The following is a 22,547-nucleotide window of genomic DNA, read 5'->3' on the forward strand; positions in this document are numbered from 1 at the left end:
TTCCAGATGAAGTCATCCCTACCCTGGTCAAGGCCAGGAAGGACGTAACCGCAAAACATTATCACCGCATTTGGCGAAAATATGTTGCGTGGTGGGAGGCCAAGAAGGCCCCTACAGAGGAATTTCAACTTGGTCGTTTCCTTCATTTCCTGAAAACAGGACTGTCTATGGGCCTAAAATTAGGGTCCATTAAGGTTCAAATTTCGGCCCTGTCAATTTTCTTCCAAAAGGAACTGGCTTCAGTGCCTGAAGTTCAGACATTTGTAAAAGGGGTACTGCATATACAGCCTCCTTTTGTGCCTCCAGTGGCACCTTGGGATCTCGATGTTGTGTTGAGTTTCCTAAAGTCACATTGGTTTGAACCACTCACCACTGTGGACTTAAAATATCTCACATGGAAGGTGACGATGCTGTTAGCCCTGGCTTCAGCCAGGCGTGTGTCAGAATTGGCGGTTTTATCATATAAAAGCCCTTATTTAATATTTCATTCTGACAGGGCAGAATTGAGGACTTGTCCTCAATTTCTACCTAAGGTGGTTTCTGCATTTCACATGAAGCAACCTATTGTGGTACCTGCGGCTACTAGGGACTTGGAGGATTCCAAGTTGCTTGACGTGGTCAGGGCCCTGAAAATATGTTTCCAGGACGGCTGGAGTCAGAAAATCTGACTCGCTGTTTATCCTGTATGCACCCAACAAACTGGGTGCTCCTGCTTCTAAGCAGACGATTGCTCGTTGGATTTGTAGTACAATTCAGCTTGCACATTCTGTGGCAGGCCTGCCACAGCCAAAAATCTTAAAATGCCCACTCCACAAGGAAGGTGGGCTCATCTTGGGCAGCTGCCCGAGGGGTCTCGGCTTTACAACTTTGCCGAGCAGTTACTTGGTCAGGAGCAAATACGTTTGTAAAATTCTACAAAATTGATACCCTGGCTGAGGAGGACCTGGAGTTCTCTCATTCGGTGCTGCAGAGTCATCCGCACTCTCCCGCCCGTTTGGGAGCTTTGGTATAATCCCCATGGTCCTTACGGAGTTCCCAGCATCCACTAGGACGTCAGAGAAAATAAGAATTTACTTACCGATAATTCTATTTCTCGTAGTCCGTAGTGGATGCTGGGCGCCCATCCCAAGTGCGGATTGTCTGCAATACTGGTACATAATTATTGTTACCAAAAAAATTCGGGTTATTGTTGTAGTGAGCCATCTTTTATAGAGGCTTCTCTATTATCATGCTGTTAACTGGGTTCAGATCACAAGTTGTACAGTGTGATTGGTGTGGCTGGTATGAGTCTTACCCGGGATTCAAAATCCTTCCTTATTGTGTACGCTCGTCCGGGCACAGTATCCTAACTGAGGCTTGGAGGAGGGTCATAGGGGGAGGAGCCAGTGCACACCAGGTGATCCTAATGCTTTCTTTAGATGTGCCCTGTCTCCTGCGGAGCCGCTATTCCCCATGGTCCTTACGGAGTTCCCAGCATCCACTACGGACTACGAGAAATAGAATTATCGGTAAGTAAATTCTTATTTTTATTAATAACCATAGTTTGTGTTTTTAAAAAAACAAACATTTATTCAGTGGTTAATAAAATAATATGTGGTGTATGCTTCATATAAGCAAAGAGAGGAGGGAGATTGAGGTAGGTGAAGGAAGGTGGGTAGCTATGCCCTCCATGGCACTAGCCACACACCACGGCATCGACCACACCCCCATATCAGTAATCACACCCCTACCATGCTGGTCACACCCCCTCCGGCAGTGCACAATAGGCCTTTTATATATTTCAGCTCCAGGCCCATCAGGACCTTAATCTGGCACTGCCCGTATATACTCGAGTATAAGCCAACTTTTTCAGCACTTTTTTTGGTGCTGAAAAAGCCCCCTCGGCTTATACTCGAGTCAGTGGGAAAGAGGGACACGGAGGGCACAGCGCGCGCCTCTCCTGTGTCCCTCCTGCGTCTCCGGCGGCAGCGGCGGGTCTATTAAATGAAGTACTCGTTCGTGAGCTCAGATTGGCTCACGAACCGGCACTTCATTTAACAGACCCGCCGCTGGAGACGCAGGAGGGACAAAGGAGAGGTGCGCGCTGTGCCCTCCGTGTCCTCCTTCTCAAGACAGCGGGGGAGTGGGGAGGGTAAGTTGTACCTGGCACTGGGGGAGCATATTTGGCACTTGGGGGGGCGGCATATCTGGCAGTATGAGGGCATATCTGGCACTGTGGGGGAATATCTGGCAGCATGAGGGCATATCTGGCAGTGTGGGGGCATATCTGGCAGTGTGGGGGCATATCTGGCAGTGTGAGGGCATATCTGGCAGTATGAGGGCTGTGTACGGCTAGAGCTGCATTTCACACCCTAGGCTTATACTCGAGTCAATAAGTTTTCCCAGGTTTTTGTGGTAAAATTAGGTGCCTCGGCTTATATTCGGGTCGACTTATACTCTAGTATATACTGTACATTTTTACTGGAACTATGCCTCTGCAGCTAAACATAGATGGAAATATTGAACAAGTGGATACCTTTTAAATACCTGGGTTCAACTATCATTGGTCAACAGATAGTCACTACAAGCGACATCACAAGTGAAAAAAGGCCACTGGACCCAACAGGACAATTCCATTGCCATAAAAAGGAAGGTATTCAATGCATCGGTTAGAGCAGAGGTACTCAAACTCTGTCCTCGGGGGCACACACACTGCATGTTTTGCAGGTAACCCAGCAGGTGCACAGGTGTATTAATTACTCACTGACACATTTTAAAAGGTCCACAGGTGGAGCTAATTATTTCACTTGTGATTCTGTGAGGAGACCTGCAAAACATGCACTGTGTGTGCCCCCGAGGACCGAGTCTGAGAACCTCTGGGTTAGAGCAATATTATTTTATGGTTCACAATCATGGCCAATCCTTAGAAATGACCTAAAAAGGCTGGAATGTTTCCAAATGAGGTGCTTACGAAACATACTACAAGTAAAACAGACCGCATGAGAAATTAAAGCATTACAAAACTATGCCAACCCCAACCCACAATTGAATCTTATAAGACAGCATTAAAATTGGTACAGACATGTCTGCAGAATGGAGCCTAAAAGAATACCATGCCCGTGCCTAAATAACACATGCCCGAATGGATGGAAAATAGCACTTAATGTGCCAAAGAAAACATGGCTAAAGCAGATTGCTCAAGACATTCTACCATTGCACTTCCATACTGATGATGCCAAGCAAGCCACCCTAAACTGATCCAAGTGGCGTGTAGTTATTAGAGATTCCCTGCCTTTGGCTGTCACTGCTTGCAATCTTACCCTACCAAAGCTAATGACAACCAAGTCTAAGTAAGTCTTAGGGGGTGATTCAGTTGTTTTTTCAGCAACGACAGTTAAGGGGTGCCCAACACTTCAATTGTTGCTCCGATTTCCAAGCTGGCCACATTTCTGCAAAAAGTATGGCTTTTGGGCACTTTTTAGTTTAGACGCATTTAGTGGTGATTCAATTTTTTTGTCCCGTGGCTGCCAGTAGATGGTGCACGGCGGAGCAATTCAATTGTTGCTCCATTCGGGGCACGAATAGCCATGGGAGGACACATTTAATCTCTCAGCCTTCTGAGGTGCCAAGCTGAAATGTGTGATAAGTTGGGCCTTTTGGCGCCCAAACGGGAGTTTGGGTGACCCAAGCAGTACTTTAGACTGGTTTAGCTGCTTTTCGCAGTTAGACCCAGTACTAATGGGCACACACGTGGCCCTCATGTCCACAGGAGTAGGCTGGGCACCCATACCTATTATGTTTGGATGCCCACAAAATTATGGAATTCCCCCCTTAGCGTCGTGCTAAATATATAACTGTTAATAAAGAGTGCTGGGATATTTTAAAAGGGAATTGATGTAAGAAGGATTTTAATATTTAATTAGTAGAATACTCAGGAAGTCTCTGCAGGGAATTTGATGATCTCACAGAGATATATAGCTGATTACATGACTTCAGTTCTCAAGAAATCCTGATGCGCACATGCATTCTTTTTGCTTGTGAAATATTTAGCCATTTCATTTACAGCCTTTCAATAGCGAATGATCCAATGATCAACATGCTTTTCAACCAGACACTTAGTAAGGCTAGTCAGGTATGAGTTGTTGGGTCGACACAACTTAGGTCAACCACTATTGGTCGACATGGTCATTAGGTCGACGTCTACTAGGTCAAAATGAGGTTTTTTTTTTTTGTTTTTTTACTTTTTTTTCGTGTCGTTGTCTTCGTAACATGACCGGGAACCCCAATTGGTGCACCGTGTTTGCTCGCCATGCTTCGGGCAACGTGCCTCGCTCCGCTACCGATGCGCTCGGCACAGGTCACAGTTCACAATCGTAGTCCACGTTAATTGTAAAGTATGAAAAAGTCCCCCCCCCCCCCAAAAAAAGTGAAAAACATGTCAACCTAATGACCATGTCGACCTAGTGACACTGTGGTCCTAATGCATGTCGACCAATAGTGGTCGACCTAATCACTGTCATCCTAAGTGGTGCCGACCTAATGACCGTATTCCGGTTAGTCTGTCTGTAGCATTTCATTATTACATTTCTCTGACGTCCTAAGTGGATGCTGGGACTCCGTAAGGACCATGGGGATTAGCGGCTCCGCAGGAGACTGGGCACAACTAAAGAAAGCTTTAGGACTACCTGGTGTGCACTGGCTCCTCCCACCAAGACCCTCCTCCAGACCTCAGTTAGAATCTTGTGCCCGGCTGAGCTGGATGCACACTAGGGGCTCTCCTGAGCTCCTAGAAAGAAAGTATATTTAGGTTTTTTATTTTACAGTGAGATCTGCTGGCAACAGACTCACTGCAGCGAGGGACTAAGGGGAGAAGAAGCGAACCTACCTAACAGGTGGTAGTTTGGGCTTCTTAGGCTACTGGACACCATTAGCTCCAGAGGGATCGACCGCAGGACCCGACCTTGGTGTTCGTTCCCGGAGCTGCGCCGCCGTCCCCCTTACAGAGCCAGAAGCATGAAGAGTCCGGAAAATCGGCGGCAGAAGACTTCGGTCTTCACCAAGGTAGCGCACAGCACTGCAGCTGTGCGCCATTGCTCCTCATGTACACCTCACACTCCGGTCACTGATGGGTGCAGGGCGCTAGGGGGGGCGCCCTGAGGGCAATATATGACTCCTTGGCTGGCAAATCTACATCATATATAGTCCTAGAGGCTATATAGATGTAAAATTACCCCTGCCAGTATTCCAGAAAAAGCGGGAGAAAGTCAGTTGAAAAAGGGGCGGGGCTTCTCCGTCAGCACACTGGCGCCATTTTCTCTTCACAGTGCAGCTGGAAGACAGCTCCCCAGGCTCTCCCCTGTAGTTTTCAGGCTCAAAGGGTTAAAAAGAGAGGGGGGGCACTAAATTTAGGCGCAATATATGTATACGAGCAGCTATTTGGGGAAAAATCACTCAGTTATAGTGTTAATCCCTGCATTATATAGCGCTCTGGTGTGTGCTGGCATACTCTCTCTCTGTCTCCCCAAAGGACTTTGTGGGGTCCTGTCCCCAGTCAGAGCATTCCCTGTGTGTGTGCGGTGTGTCGGTACGGCTGTGTTGACATGTTGGATGAGGAAGGTTACGTGGAGGCGGAGCAGAGGCCGATAAATGGTATGTCGCCCCCTGTGGGGCCGACACCAGAGTGGATGGATAGGTGGAAGGTATTAACCGACAGTGTCAACTCCTTACATAAAAGGCTGGATGACGTAACAGCTGTGGGACAGCCGACTTCTCAGCCCGCGCCTGCCCAGGTGTCTCAAAGGCCATCAGGGGCTCAAAAAACGCCCGTTACCTCAGATGGCAGACACAGATGTCGACACGGAGTCTGACTCCAGTGGCGACGAGGTTGAGACATATACACAATCCACTAGGAACATCCGTTACATGATCTCGGCAATGAAAAATGTGTTACGCATTTTCTGACATGAACCCAAGTACCACATAAAAGGGGTTTTATATTTGGGGAGAAAAAGCAGCCAGTGTTTTGTTCCCCCATCAGATGAATGAATGAAGTGTGTAAAGAAGCGTGGTTTCCCCCGATAAGAAACTGGTAATTTCTAAAAAGTTACTGATGGCGTACCCTTTCCCGCCAGAGGATAGGTCACGTTGGGAGATATCCCTTAGGGTGGATAAGGCGCTCACACGTTTGTCAAAAGGTGGCACTGCCGTCTTAGGATACGGCCACCTTGAAGGAACCTGCTGATTTAAAGCAGGAGGCGATCCTGAAGTCTGTATTTACACACTCAGGTTATATACTGAGACCTGCAATTGCCTCAGCATAAATAGGGCTGCTGCAGCGTGGTCTGATACCCTGTCAGATAATATTAATACGCTAAGACAGGGATAATATTTTGCTAACATTGAGCATATTTAAGACGTTGTCTTATATATAAAGGATGCACAGAGGGATATTTGCCGGCTGGCATCCAGAATTAATGCAATGTCCTTTCTGCCAGGAGGGTATTAGAAACCCGGCAGTGGACAGGTGATGCTGCCTGTAAAAGGCACATGGAGATTCTGCCTTATAAGGGTGAGGAATTGTTTGGGGATGGTCTCTGGGACCTCGTATCCACAGCAACAGCTGGGAAGAAATTTTTTTACCTCAGGTTTCCTCACAGCCTAAGAAAGCACCGTATTTTCAGGTACAGTCCTTTCGGCTTCAGAAAAGCAAGCGGGTCAAAGGCGCTTCCTTTCTGCACAGAGACAAGGGAAGAAGGAAAAAAGCTGCACCAGCAGCCAGTTCCCAGGATCAAAAATCTTCCCCCGCTTCCTCTGAGTCCACCGCATGACGCTGGGGCTCCACAGGTGGAGACAGGTGCGGTAGGGGCGCGTCTCGGGAACTTCAGGGACCAGTGGGCTTGCCCACAGGTGGATCTCTAGATTCTGCAAACAGTATCACAGGGATACAGGCTGGAGTACTAGGCGACTCCCCCTCGCCGTTACCTCACATCAGCCTTGCCGGCTGCCCTCGGAGAAAGGTAGTACTGGCGGCAATTCACAAGCTGTACTTCCAGCAGGTGAAAGCAAGGTACCCCTCCTTCAACAAGGCCGGGGTTACTATTCCAAAATGTTGTGGTACCGAAACCAGACGGTTCGGTGAGACCCATTCTAAAATTGAAAGCCTTGAACACTTATATACGAAGGTTCAAGTTCAAAATGGAATCGCTCAGGGCGATTATTGCAAGCCTGGAGAATTTCATGGTATCACTGGACATCAAGGATGATTACCTGCATGTCCCTATTTACCCTCTTCACCAGGAGTACCTCAATATTGTGGTACAGGATTGTCATTACCAATTCCAGACGTTGCCGTTGGTCTGTCCCCGGCACCAAGGTATTTACCAAGGTAATGGCCGAAATAATTATCCCGTACTTGGACGATCTCCTTATAAAGGCGAGGTCCAGGGAGCAGTTGTTCGTCGGAGTAGCACTATCTCGGGAAGTGCTACAACAGCACGGCTGGTTTCTGAATATTCCAAAGTCGCAGCTGGTTCCTACGACGCGTCTACTGTTCCTGGGTATGGTTCTGAACACAGAACAGGATAAAAAGGGTTTCTCCCGGAGGAGAAGTCCAAGGAGTTGTTGTCTCTAGACAGAGACCTCCTAATACGTATACAGGTGTCGGTGCATCAATGCACGCGAGCCCTGGGAAAGATGGTAGCTTCTTACGAAGAAATTCCATTCGCCAGGTCCCATGCAAGGATTTTCCAGTGGGATCTGTTGGACAAGTGGTCCGGGTCGCATCTTCAGATGCATCGGCGGATAACCCTGTCTCCAAGGGTCAGGGTGTCGCTGTTGTGGTGGCTGCAGAGTGCTCATCTTCTAGGGGGCTGCAGATTCGGCATACAGGACTGGGTCCTGGTGACCACGGATGCCAGCCTTCGAGGCTGGGGGGCAGTCACACAGGGAAGGAACTTCCAAGGCTATGGAAAAGTCAGGAGACTTCCCTACACATAAATATTCTGGAATTGAGGGCCATTTACAATGCCCTAAGTCAGGCTAGACCCCTGCTTCAACACCGGCCGGTGCTGATCCAGTCAGACAACATCACGGCGGTTGCTCATGTAAACCGACAGGGCGGCACAAGAAGCAGGATGGCGATGGCAGAAGCCACAAGGATTCTCCGATGGGCGGAAAATCATGTGTTAGCACTGTCAGCAATGTTCATTCCCGGAGTGGACAACTAAGAAACCTCCACCCGGGAGAGTGGGGACTTCATCCAGAAGTCTTCCAAATGATTGTACACCGTTGGGAAAGGCCACAGGTGGACATGATGGCGTCCCGCCTCAACTAAAAGTTACAAAGATATTGCGCCAGGTCAAGGACCCTCAGGCGATAGCTGTGGACGCTCTGGTAACACCGTGGGTGTACCAGTCGGTGTATGTGTTCCCTTCTCTGCCTCTCTTACCCAGGGTAATGAGAATAATAAGAAGGAGAGGAGTAAGAACTATACTCATTGTTCCGGGTTGGCCAAGAAGAGCTTGGTACCCAGAACTCCAAGAAATGATCTCAGAGGACCCATGGCCTCTGCCGCTCAGACAGGACCTGCTGCAGCAGGGGGCCTGTCTGTTCCAAGACGTACCGCGGCTGCGTTGACGGCATGGCGGTTGAACGCCATATCCTGAAGGAAAAGGGAATTCCGGAGGAAGTTATCCCTACGCTATTTGAAGCTAGGAAAGAAGTGAACGCAAACCATTATCACCGCATATGGCGGAAATATGTTGTGTACTGTGAGGCCAGGAAGGCCCCAAAGGAGAAATTTCAGCTAGGTCGATTTCTGCACTTCCTACGGTCAGAGGTGACTATGGGCCTAAAATTGGGTTCCATTAAGGTCCAGATTTCGGCTCTATCGATTTTCTTCCAAAATTGAACTGGCTTCACTGCCTGAAGTTCAGACTTTTGTTAAGGGAGTGCTGCATAGTCAGCCCCCGTTTGTGCCTCCAGTGGCACCGTGGGATCTCAACGTGGTGTTGGATTTCCTGAAGTCGCATTGGGTTGAGCCACTTAAATCCGTGGAGCTATAATACCTCACGTGGAAAGTGGTCATTCTGTGGGCCTTGGCGTCGGCCAGGCGTGTATCAGAATTGGCGGCTTTGTCATACAAAAGCCCTTATCTGTATTTTATATGGATAAGGCGGAATTGAGGACTCGTTCCCAATTCCTTCCTAAGGTGGTATAATTTTTTAATGTGAACCAACCTATTGTGGTGCCTGCGGCTACTTGGGACTTGGAGGATTCCAAGTTACTGGATGTTGTCAGGGCCCTGAAAAGTATATGTTTCCAGGACAGCTGGAGTCAGGAAAACTGACTCGCTATTTCTCCTGTATGCACCCAACAAGCTGAGTGCTCCTGCTTCTAAGCAGACGATTGCTCGCTGGATCTGTAGCACGATTCAACTTGCACATTCTGCGGCTGGACTGCCGCACCCTAATTCTGTAAAAGCCCATTCCACGAGAAAAGTGGGCTCTTCTTGGGCGGCTGCCCGAGGGGTCTCGGCTTTACAACTTTGCCGAGCTGTTACTTGGTCGGGTTAAAACATTTTTGTAAGAGTCTACAAGTTTGATACCCTGGCTGAGGAGGACCTAGAGTTTGCTCATTCGGTGCTGCAGAGTCATCCGCACTCTCCCGCCCGTTTGGGAGCTTTGGTATAATCCCCATGGTCCTTACGGAGTCCCAGCATCCACTTAGGACGTCAGAGAAAATAAGATTTTACTCATCGGTAAATCTATTTCTCGTAGTCCGTAGTGGATGCTGGGCGCCCATCCCAAGTGCGGATTGTCTGCAATACTTGTTTATAGTTATTGCCTAACTAAAGGGTTATTGTTGAGCCATCTGTTGAGAGGCTCAGTTGTATTTCATACTGTTAACTGGGTATAGTATCACGAGTTATACGGTGTGATTGGTGTGGCTGGTATGAGTCTTACCCGGGATTCAAAATCCTTCCTTATTGTGTCAGCTCTTCCGGGCACAGTATCCTAACTGAGGTCTGGAGGAGGGTCTTGGTGGGAGGAGCCAGTGCACACCAGGTAGTCCTAAAGCTTTCTTTAGTTGTGCCCAGTCTCCTGCGGAGCCGCTAATCCCCATGGTCCTTACGGAGTCCCAGCATCCACTACGGACTACGAGAAATAGATTTACCGGTGAGTAAAATCTTTTTTTTTTTCTCTGATCCATAAGAAGTAATCGCCTTTTTATTTGGGTGTGGATCATAGGGTCAACCACACTTAGGTCGACCGTGTCTAGATCGACTTGTATTGGTTGACAGTAATTAGGTCGACATGGTCTCTAGGTCGCCATGTACAAGGTCACCATGTGTTTTGTTTTTTAAAGTTGGTGTTTTCTATGTAGAGTGAGCGGGAACCCCAGTTAGTGCACCGCGCCCCCTCGAACCGCTCGCTTCGCTCAACATGCTTCGGGCAAGGTGCCTCACTCTGTTGGCACAGGTTACTGTTCCCAATTGTAGTCCACGTGGATCGTAAAGCATAAAATTTTTTTTTTTTTTTTAAAGTGAAAAACTCATGTCGACCTAGAAACCATGTCAACCTATACATTGTCGACCTAGAGACCGAATACCTTTTTATTTAACTATGTGTGCAAGCAGGAAATGTAATGAATGTGTTTTAAGGTGGGTACACACTGATAGATATATCTACCGATCAATTGATCGGCAGATATATCTGTGGACGGATCGGACAGTGTGCTGTGCATACACACTGCCCGATCCGTCGGGGACTGACGTCATGAACTACGCCCGCCCAGTTCAGCTGTCAATCACCGCCGGCTGCCGCTGCATGTGTGCGGGCGGTCGGCTGCCCGCCCGTACACACACAGAGACGCGTCAATATATCGGTAGATATATTGGCCATCGGCTGTGCTGCGGGGCCGACGCGATATGTCTGTGAACGATGGAGTTCACAGACATATTGCCCACCTTAACTTAAGAGGCAGAGGAGAAAAACAACTGCCTGGAATGCAGAGGCTGAGTAACAATTATTACCATTATAATATGTTGAATAAAATGTAATATCAATAAATAGCCAGGAATTGCAGTTGGTTAATATTATATCTGAAATATACTGTGTACTTTGGTGAATTTTCATTGCATTGTGCAGGTTGGATTGCAGAGCTAGTACTATGAGATTGTGATATCTGTTTAGCCAAAACTTGATTCATGTGTTATATGAAGTGGAGTCATGGTGTCCTCTTGAACTTCATACCAGGGCAGCACCTCTGGTAGCAGTTACTGAGTCACATTGCCACTACTTTTGCTATTTGCTTGTCATCTATAGTAATGGGCATCTATCAGAGCAATTCAATTGCTCTGATAGACTCCCTCCAGAGGTGCGAGAAAAAAAAAATATGAAAAATATGTCGTTTGGGCTGCCAAATCCGAACTTTAGACACCTAATAGCGATCTTTAGGCGGGTTTAGCCTCTGTTCGGCTAAATCCTGTACTTTCACCCACATTAAATGGTAATGGGTGCTGATCAGAGCAAGAGTTTAGTTGCTGTGATAGACGTCCATTACTGTAGCTGGCCAGCAGGGGACGTGCGGCGGAATTGAATTCCCTCAGTGGTTTGCAAATAGTGCACAGTCCAGGTTGCCAGTGAAGGATTTGCAGATCCCTCTCCAACTGTACTCTAGGCTATAGATAGACTACAGGATGTAACACCATCTGAAGAGGTCATTAGCAATAGTGGTCAAGTTCTGAATGCTAAGCCTTTCTGTGGTTGACAAATTTGTGTTAACAGCAGTCCGCATTGAGAGTTCTTGGCACTGCAGTATAATGTGTTGTTCGTTTACTGAATGTAGGAGGTAGCACTTTTGGTAACATCCCTGATACTAAAACTTGCTCTTTAAAAAATCATATTCTAACTATCTTTTTCTAGAATGCACTATATAAATGAAAGCTACACTCTAGTTGGTTGCTGTAAGCAACATATACAATTTCCCCATTTGGGAGCTGTAGTAAATCTGCTTTAGGACTGTATTTTAGCTGTGGAAATTCCATGAATACTCAGAGAAGGGTTTCTGGTGTTTTCTGTTAAATCAGAAATTCCTTGTTATATTATATACCGTCCTTTAAAATGCATAAACTTTGCTGGTTTTTCTTTTGTGTTTGATGAGATCCCTGGAAAGTTGATGATAATAATAATAATAATAATTTTATTTATATAGCGCTCTTTCTCCAGCTGAACTCAAGGTGCTTTAGACATCAAAAACAACACACATGATACAGAGGATTTGAGTAATACAGCAATAGATCAGCCACACAGACATAAAAGAAACCCTTAAGCACACAGAAAGCAAAATGCATGATTGGTGTAGCCATTTTGGGTAATAACTTCCAAGGGTTGTGTATTCCACCCTCACAAGGTACCAGGTGCACAGCGTAGGATTATCCATGGTGTAATAGTCTACCTCGTCGAAGAGATGACACAAAATGGGGGTGATTTCAGAGTCCTAAAGTTCAGAGTAGGGTTCCAATAAAAGCACCAGGTCTATGTATTTTTCATCCTATCCACAAGCATACCAGATGAGGCAGCCATGTTGGGCGCACTTCGAAGGTTACGCTGTGGGAGGTGAGCCATACAAGTGCCCAGTGCATATATGGGAAAACTGACACTTGTGTAATGGTATTATATACCCTGTATGTAGGGCGCAATGGCAGGGTATGCAATCAGTGGAGGTGGAAGAGTAAAAAAAAAAACAACAACGGGGGGATTAACAATTGCAGGTAACCAGTGGCGGAAGGAAAATTGGGATAACATTATTTTGATAAGATCATAGTACGGGTGGGTTTAAGTATGTGGGGGGCACACTCAGAACCAATGGAGATGTCCCTGCTGAGCTTGGTCCTGGTGCTCTCACCCCACAGTTCCCTGCTCATCTTTAGTGTTAGGCCCGGGGGGCAGACTTGATGTTCTTAGCCGGGGAGGTGGTAAGCCTGATCCTGGAGGTCTCATGGTAGAAGTGAGGAGAGGCCACATAATGATCCTGAGTTTTGCGGTTGCAACACAGTCCTTCTGTTTTATTGTTGGTTTGCCTTCTGTTTACCTTCGGTTTAACACTGGTATAACACTGCTATTGATTTTAGCTGCCACTTTATAACTAGTCACTTCATATACTAGGCCCTGCAGCGTCCTAAAGTACTGGCGTCCTGACCTATAATGAATAAATAAGTCTACAAACACATGTTCACCCTGATTACAACCCCCTCCCCCACACAGCAGCCCTCCACCTTCAGCAAAAGGTGTTAATCAAATTTAATGTTTAACAAGTTAATGTTATTCCTTTCTTTTTCTTTTTTCTTTAATGTAGCAATAACTATTTTGCATATGGCTTACTCCATTGAAGTAGGAGGCCATCATCATTCCTGAGTTTCCATTGACTTTATTTTGTACATCTATTTGACCTAAAAGATTAAGCTAATTCTGAATGTCCCATAACCCTGCATACAGCCCTACTGTGCAGCAAAGTCTTCAACTATCAAACGTGCATGCACCAATGGTTGTAAACAGGGATCTTTGTGTTATTACTATGGCTCTCAAAGGCAAATAACCAAGCTGAAAATGATACTTTCTGCATTGTGTTTGTGTTGTGTGCAACTCTCAGTGCTATATGATTACAATTGCAAAGGCATTCTCTCTCTGGAATGCAGTTGTAAGTGGACTTCTGGCAAATTGCATGTAAAATGACAACTAATAGTGAAATTCTGTTGCCTGTATTAAGTGTTGGGAGGTTCTGCAGCAAAAGTAACTGATCTGAAACTTTCTCTCTGTTTTACCTTTTAGGGAGGTTAGCCACAATTGGTTGACTCTTTCAAACAGTAGTCTGGTGCCAGAATTGTATTCTCTGCAAGAAGTGTAAGTTCTACAATTGTATTATTTATTTCCGGGAAGACCTGTGTAATTGAACTGGGTGGGGTACAGGGTCAGTTGATAAATAATAACCATTACAGAAAAGTATTTTTCCAACAACTTCCGATATGGAGACATTACATGTACATGTTTTAAATTCCCTATAATTGGCTTATTTTCATTTGTAATTTTTTTATGTTGGGGAGGGGGATTTTGGACTGCACACTTTAATTACACCTATAGGGGTATATGCAATTGCGGTCGAATTCCCGAAATTGTCGAATTTCGGGTCATTTTCGACCAAAAAAAAAAATCGCCTATGCAATTCAGTGCTTTCCGACCAAAAAACGGACTTTCAAAATTCGACTTTTTGAAATTCGACTTTTTGCAAATTCGACTTTTCTGCAATGATACAAGTGCTGCAATTCGACCAAAGCATATTCAATTCAAGTTTGGAAATTCGACAGCAGTGCTTTTAGACAGCAAATTCGTCATTTTCAATCCGCCACACTTTGGAGGGTGAAAACAAATAAAAAATTTTTAAACATGTTTTTTTTTGTGTTTTTTTTGGGGGGAATAGCAGATCTATTTATATTAGAAGGGACTAGGTACTTTTTTTTTTTTTTTTTTGGAGGCACAAATATTATTTATATATTTTTTAAAATATTATTTTTTTTTTTTTTTTTTTTATGCTGGAACGGTGAAATCCTAAAAAAAAATGGCGTGGGGTCCCCCCTCCAAAGCATAACCAGCCTCGGGCTCTTCGAGCTGGTCCTGGTTCTAAAAATGCGGGGAAAAAATTGACAGGGGATCCCCCGTATTTTTAAAACCAGCACCGGGCTCTGCGCCTGGTGCTGGTGCCAAAAATACGGGGGACAAAAAGAGTAGGGGTCCCCCGTATTTTTAACACCAGCATCGGGCTCCACTAGCTGGACAGATAATGCCACAGCCGGGGGTCACTTTTATGCCGTGCCCTGCGGCCGTGGCATTAAATATCCAACTAGTCACTCCTGGCCGGGGTACCCTGGGGGAGTGGGGACCCCTTCAATCAAGGGGTCCCCCCCCCCCAGCCACCCAAGGGCCAGGGGTGAAGCCAGAGGCTGTCCCCCCCCATCCAATGGGCTGCGGATGGGGGGGCTGATAGCCTTTTGTGATAATAAAAAGATATTGTTTTTTCCAGTAGTACTACAAGTCCCAGCAAGCCTCCCCCGCAAGCTGGTACTTGGAGAACCACAAGTACCAGCATGCGGGAGAAAAACGGGCCCGCTGGTACCTGTAGTACTACTGGGAAAAAAATACCCAAATAAAAACAGGACACACACACCGTCGACAGTAAAACTTTATTTCATACGTCGACACACACATACTTACCTATGTTCACACGCCGACATCGGTCCTCTTCTCCATGTAGAATCCACGGATACCTGAAAAGAAAAGATCAATATACTCATTTCAGCCATGGTCCAGAGATAAATCCACGTACTTGGCAAAAAAACAAACCGAACACCCGCTCCATGCCGGACTGAAAGGGGTCCCATGCTGACACATGGGACACCTTTCCACGAATGAGACCTGTCAGTGACAGCTGTCACAGAAAGGTCTCTAAGCCAATCAGGAAGCGCAACTTCGTTGCGCTCACCTGATTGGCTGTGCGCTGTCTGTACTGTGACAGCACATCGCAAAGCCGCTCCATTACTTTCAATGGTGGGAACTTAGCGGCTAGCGGTAAGGTCACCCGCCGGTCAGCGGCTGACCGGCGGGTGACCCCACCGCTACCCGCAAAGTTCCCACCATTGAAAGTAATGGAGCGGCTTTGCGATGTGCTGTCACAGTACAGACAGCGCACAGCCAATCAGGTGAGCGCCACGGAAGTAGCGCTTCCTGATTGGCTGAAGGGACGTCAGTGACAGGAGTCACGTGATGTCCCGGCATTCGGGAGAAAGGGGTCTGATGTGAAAGCATTGGACCCCTTTCTAGTCCGGTATGGAGCGGGTTTTTGCGTGTTTTTTTTTTTAAACAAGTACGTGGATTTTACTCTCTGGACGTGGATTTATCTCTGGACGCTGGAAGGTGAGTATAATTTTTTCACAGGTACCCTCGGATCGTCGGAGACCGTGGCAGTCGGCGTGTCAACATAGGTAAGTATGTGTGTGTCGGTAGTGTGTAATAAAGTTTCTCTGACGTCCTAGTGGATGCTGGGACTCCGTAAGGACCATGGGGATATAGCGGCTCCGCAGGAGACAGGGCACAAAATAAAAGCTTAAGGATCAGGTGGTGTGCACTGGCTCCTCCCCCTATGACCCTCCTCCAAGCCTCAGTTAGATTTTTGTGCCCGGCCGAGAAGGGTGCAATCTAGGTGGCTCTCCTGAGCTGCTTAGAATAAAAGTTTAGTTAGGTTTTTTTATTTTCAGTGAGTCCTGCTGGCAACAGGCTCACTGCATCGTGGGACTAAGGGGAGAAGAAACGGACTCACCTGAGTGCAGAGTGGATCGGGTTTCTTAGGCTACTGGACACTAGCTCCAGAGGGACGATCACAGGTTCAGCCTGGATGGGTCACCGGAGCCGCGCCGCCGTCCCCCTTACAGAGCCAGAAGAGACGAAGAGGTCCGGTGAAATCGGCGGCAGAAGACATCCTGTCTTCAGACTAAGGTAGCGCACAGCACCGCAGCTGTGCGCCATTGCTCTCAGCACACTTCACACTCCGGTCACTGAGGGTGCAGGGCGCTGGGGGGGGGAGCGCCCTGAGACGCAATATAACAGAATACCTTAGGTGGCAAAACAGAATACATCACATATAGCTCCTGGGCTATATGGATGTATTTTAATCCCCTGCCATTTTACACAAAAAAGCGGGAGATAAGGACGTCGTGAAGGGGCGGAGCCTATCTCCTCAGTACACAAGCGCCATTTTCCCTCACAGCTCCGCTGGAAGGACGGCTCCCTGACTCTCCCCTGCAGTCCTGCTTCAGAATCAGGGTAAAAAAGAGAAGGGGGGGCATTGTTGGCAGCAAATAACAATAATTAACAGCAGCTATAAGGGAATAACACTTATATAAGGTTATCCCTGTATATATATATATAGCGCTGGGTGTGTGCTGGCAGACTCTCCCTCTGTCTCTCCAAAGGGCTAAGTGGGGTCCTGTCCTCTATCAGAGCATTCCCAGTGTGTGTGTGCTGTGTGTCGGTACGCGTGTGTCGACATGTATGAGGAGGAAAATTATGTGGAGGCGGAGCAGTTGCCTGCATTGGTGATGTCACCCCCTAGGGAGTCGACACCTGACTGGATGATTGTATTTAAACAATTAAGTGATAATGTCAGCAATTTGCAAAAAACTGTTGACGACATGAGACAGCCGGCAAATCAGTTAGTGCCTGTCCAGGCGTCTCAGACACCGTCAGGGGCGCTAAAACGCCCGTTACCTCAGTGGGTCGACACAGACCCTGACACAGATACTGAGTCTAGTGTCGACGGTGACGAGACAAACGTAATGTCCAGTAGGGCCACACGTTACATGATCACGGCAATGAAAGAGGCATTGAACCTTTCTGACACTACAAGTACCACAAAGAAGGGTATTATGTGGGGTGAGAAAAAACTACCAATATTTTTTCCTGAGTCAGAGGAAATAAATGAGGTGTGTGAAAAAGCGTGGGTTTCTCCCGATAAAAAACAGCTAATTTCTAAAAAATTATTAGCATTATATCCTTTCCCGCCAGAGGTTAGGGCGCGTTGGGAAACACCCCCTAGGGTAGATAAGGCGCTCACACGTTTATCTAAACAAGTAGCGTTACCGTCTCCTGATACGGCTACCCTCAAAGAACCAGCTGATAGAAGGCTGGAAAATATCCTAAAAAGTATATACACACATACTGGTGTTATACTGCGACCAGCAATCGCCTCAGCCTGGATGTGCAGTGCTGGAGTCGCATGGTCGGATTCCCTGACTGAGAATATTGATACCCTGGATAGGGACAATATTTTGTTAACTATATTTGCACCCTGGCATCAAGAGTAAGTGCTATGTCCTTCTCTGCCAGAAGAGCGTTGTGGACGCGACAGTGGTCAGGGGATGCGGATTCCAAACGGCACATGGAAGTATTGCCGTATAAAGGGGAGGAGTTATTTGGGGCTGGTCTATCGGACCTGGTGGCCACGGCAACGGCTGGAAAATCTACCTTTTTACCCCAGGTCACTCCACATCAGCAGAAAAAGACACCGTCTTTTCAATCTCAGTCCTTTCGTTCCCATAAGTACAAGCGAGCAAAAGGCCACTCCTTTCTGCCCCGGGGCAGAGGAAGAGGAAAAAGACTGCACCATGCAGCCGCTTCCCAAGAGCAGAAGCCCTCCCCTGCTTCTGCCAAGTCTTCAGCATGACGCTGGGGCTTTACAAGCAGACTCAGATATGGTGGGGGCCCGTCTCAAAAATTTCAACGCGCAGTGGGCTCACTCGCAAGTGGATCCCTGGATTCTACAGGTAGTATCGCAGGGGTACAAACTGGAATTCGAGGCGTTTCCCCCTCATCGTTTCCTGAAGTCTGCTTTACCAAAGTCTCCCTCCGACAGGGAGGCAGTTCTAGAAGCCATTCACAAGCTGTATTCCCAGCAGGTGATAATCAAGGTACCCCTCCTGCAACAAGGAAAGGGGTATTATTCCACGCTGTTTGTGGTACCGAAGCCGGACGGCTCGGTGAGACCAATTTTAAATCTGAAATCCTTGAACACTTACATAAAAAGGTTCAAATTCAAGATGGAGTCACTCAGAGCAGTGATAGCGAACCTGGAAGAAGGGGACTATATGGTGTCTCTGGACATCAAAGATGCTTATCTCCACGTCCCGATATACCCTTCTCACCAAGGGTACCTCAGGTTTGTAGTACAAAACTGTCATTATCAGTTTCAGACGCTGCCGTTTGGATTGTCCACGGCACCTCGGGTCTTTACCAAGGTAATGGCCGAAATGATGATTCTTCTACGAAGAAAAGGCATTTCAATTATCCCTTACTTGGACGATCTCCTGATAAGGGCAAGATCCAGGGAACAGTTAGAAGTCGGAGTAGCACTATCTCAGGTAGTGTTACGTCAGCACGGGTGGATTCTAAATATTCCAAAATCGCAGCTGATTCCAACGACACGTCTACTGTTCCTAGGAATGATTCTGGACACAGTCCAGAAGAAGGTGTTTCTCCCGGAGGAGAAGGCCAGGGAGTTATCCGAGCTAGTCAGGAACCTCCTAAAACCAGGACAGGTCTCAGTGCATCAGTGCACGAGGGTCCTGGGGAAAATGGTGGCTTCTTACGAAGCGATTCCATTCGGAAGATTCCATGCAAGAACATTTCAGTGGGATCTACAGATGCATCAGCGGATAACCCTGTCGCCAAGGACAAGGGTGTCTCTCCTGTGGTGGCTGCAGAGTGCTCATCTACTAGAGGGCCGCAGATTTGGCATTCAGGATTGGATCCTGGTAACCACGGATGCCAGCCTGAGAGGCTGGGGAGCAGTCACACAGGGAAGGAATTTCCAGGGCCTGGGGTCAAGCTTGGAAACGTCTCTTCATATAAACATTCTGGAACTAAGGGCCATTTACAATGCCCTAAGTCAAGCAAAACCTCTGCTTCAGGGTCAGGCGGTGTTGATCCAATCGGACAACATCACGTCAGTCGCCCACGTAAACAGACAGGGCGGCACGAGAAGCAGGAGGGCAATGGCAGAAGCTGCAAGGATTCTTCGCTGGGCGGAAAATCATGTGATAGCACTGTCAGCAGTATTCATTCCGGGAGTGGACAACTGGGAAGCAGACTTCCTCAGCAGACACGACCTTCACCCGGGAGAGTGGGGACTTCACCCAGAAGTCTTCCACCTGATTGTAAACCGTTGGGAAAAACCAAAGGTGGACATGATGGCGTCACGTCTAAACAAAAAACTGGACAGATATTGCGCCAGGTCAAGGGACCCTCAGGCAATAGCAGTGGACGCTCTGGTAACGCCGTGGGTGTACCAGTCAGTGTATGTGTTCCCTCCTCTGCCTCTCATACCAAAAGTACTGAGAATCATAAGAAGGAGAGGAGTAAGAACTATACTCGTGGTTCCGGATTGGCCAAGACGGACTTGGTACCCGGAACTTCAAGAGATGTTCACGGACGAACCGTGGCCTCTACCTCTAAGAAGGGACCTGCTACTGCAGGGGCCTTGTCTGTTCCAAGACTTACCGCGGCTGCGTTTGACGGCATGGCGGTTGAACGCCGGATCCTGAGGGAAAAAGGCATTCCAGAAGAAGTCATCCCTACTCTGGTCAAAGCCAGGAAGGACGTAACCGCAAAACATTATCACCGCATTTGGCGTAAATATGTTGCGTGGTGTGAGGCCAAGAAGGCCCCTACAGAGGAATTTCAACTGGGTCGTTTCCTGCAAACAGTACTGTCTATGGGCCTAAAATTAGGGTCCATTAAGGTTCAAATTTCGGCCCTGTCAATTTTCTTCCAGAAAGAACTGGCTTCAGTACCTGAAGTTCAGACATTTGTAAAAGGGGTGCTGCACATACAGCCTCCTTTTGTGCCTCCAGTGGCACCTTGGGATCTCAATGTGGTGTTGAGTTTTCTAAAGTCACATTGGTTTGAACCACTTTCCACTGTGGACTTAAAATATCTCACATGGAAGGTGTCGATGCTGTTGGCCTTGGCTTCAGCCAGGCGTGTGTCAGAATTGGCGGCTTTATCATATAAAAGCCCTTACTTGATATTTCATTCTGACAGGGCGGAATTGAGGACTCGTCCTCAATTTCTACCTAAGGTGGTTTCTGCATTTCACATGAACCAACCTATTGTGGTACCTGCGGCTACCAGGGACTTAGAGGACTCTAAGTTGCTTGACGTTGTCAGGGCCTTGAAAATATATGTTTCCAGGACGGCTGGAGTCAGAAAATCTGACTCGCTGTTTATCCTGTATGCACCCAACAAGCTGGGTGCTCCTGCTTCTAAGCAGACGATTGCTCGTTGGATTTGTAGTACAATTCAGCTTGCACATTCTGTGGCAGGATTGCCACAGCCAAAATCAGTAAAAGCCCATTCCACAAGGAAGGTGGGCTCATCTTGGGCGGCTGCCCGAGGGGTCTCGGCTTTACAACTTTGCCGAGCAGTTACTTGGTCAGGGGCAAACACGTTTGCTACATTCTACAAATTTGATACCCTGGCTGAGGAGGACCTGGAGTTCTCTCATTCGGTGCTGCAGAGTCATCCGCACTCTCCCGCCCGTTTGGGAGCTTTGGTATAATCCCCATGGTCCTTACGGAGTCCCAGCATCCACTAGGACGTCAGAGAAAATAAGATTTTACTTACCGATAAATCTATTTCTCGTAGTCCGTAGTGGATGCTGGGCGCCCATCCCTAGTGCGGATTGTCTGCAATACTTGTATATAGTTATTGTTACAAAAATTCGGGTTATTATTGTTGTGGGCCATCTTTTCAGAGGCTCCTTTGCGTTTATCATACTGTTAACTGGGTTCAGATCACAAGTTGTACGGTGTGATTGGTGTGGCTGGTATGAGTCTTACCCGGGATTCAATATCCTTCCTTATTATGTACGCTCGTCCGGGCACAGTATCCTAACTGAGGCTTGGAGGAGGGTCATAGGGGGAGGAGCCAGTGCACACCACCTGATCCTTAAGCTTTTATTTTGTGCCCTGTCTCCTGCGGAGCCGCTATATCCCCATGGTCCTTACGGAGTCCCAGCATCCACTACGGACTACGAGAAATAGATTTATCGGTAAGTAAAATCTTATTTTTACTATCAAGGTGTGTGTGTCCTGTTTTTATTTGGGTATTTTTTTCCCAGTAGTACTACAGGTACCAGCGGACCCGTTTTTCTCCCGCATGCTGGTACTTGTGGTTCTCCAAGTACCAGCTTGCGGGGGAGGCTTGCTGGGACTTGTAGTACTGCTGGAAAAAACAATATCTTTTTATTATCACAAAAGGCTATCAGCCCCCCCATCCGCAGCCCATTGGATGGGGGGGGACAGCCTCGGGCTTCACCCCTGGCCCTTGGGTGGCTGGGGGGGGGGGACCCCTTGATTGAAGGGGTCCCCACTCCCCCAGGGTACCCCGGCCAGGGGTGACTAGTTGGATATTTAATGCCACGGCCGCAGGGCACGGCATAAAAGTGACCCCCGGCTGTGGCATTATCTGTCCAGCTAGTGGAGCCCGATGCTGGTGTTAAAAATACGGGGGACCCCTACTCTTTTTGTCCCCCGTATTTTTGGCACCAACACCAGGCGCAGAGCCCGGTGCTGGTTTTAAAAATACGGGGGATCCCTGGCCAATTTTTCCCCTGCATTTTTAGAACCAGGACCAGCTCGATGAGCCCGAGGCTGGTTATGCTTTGGAGGGGGGACCCCACGCCATTTTTTTTTCGGGTTTTTCACGTTTTTTTACCGTTTTTTAAAATCGCGGCAAAATCCGCCAAATCGGCCGATTTTCGCCCGCGACTCTGGCGAATCCGTTTTTCATTTTATATGGTGAATTCCGGAAGCCACCTTCCGGGATTCACCTGTCGAATTGAGTCGAATTAAAAAACGGCGAAAATTGCCGCGAATTCGACCGCAATTGCATATACCCCATAGTAGGAGGTGCTACCTTGCTGGGACTTGTAGCTCCACAAAGAAAGAGAATATAGTGCCGGTG

At 47.5% G+C, this 22,547-nt stretch overlaps 1 protein-coding gene across 1 annotated transcript in view; it reads left to right on the plus strand.

Annotated features, from left to right (window-relative positions):
- LRIG2 (leucine rich repeats and immunoglobulin like domains 2) overlaps positions 1–22,547 on the plus strand; it is a 276,133-nt gene that overhangs the window by 112,561 nt on the left and 141,025 nt on the right. Inside the window, exon 2 of the mRNA XM_063955399.1 lies at positions 13,809–13,880. Within this exon, the coding sequence (XP_063811469.1) occupies positions 13,809–13,880 (72 nt within the window). The remainder of the gene's footprint in view (positions 1–13,808; positions 13,881–22,547) is intronic.

The sequence above is a fragment of the Pseudophryne corroboree genome, chromosome 2 (genome assembly GCF_028390025.1).
Source record: "Pseudophryne corroboree isolate aPseCor3 chromosome 2, aPseCor3.hap2, whole genome shotgun sequence".
NCBI classification, from domain to species: Eukaryota; Metazoa; Chordata; class Amphibia; order Anura; family Myobatrachidae; genus Pseudophryne; species Pseudophryne corroboree.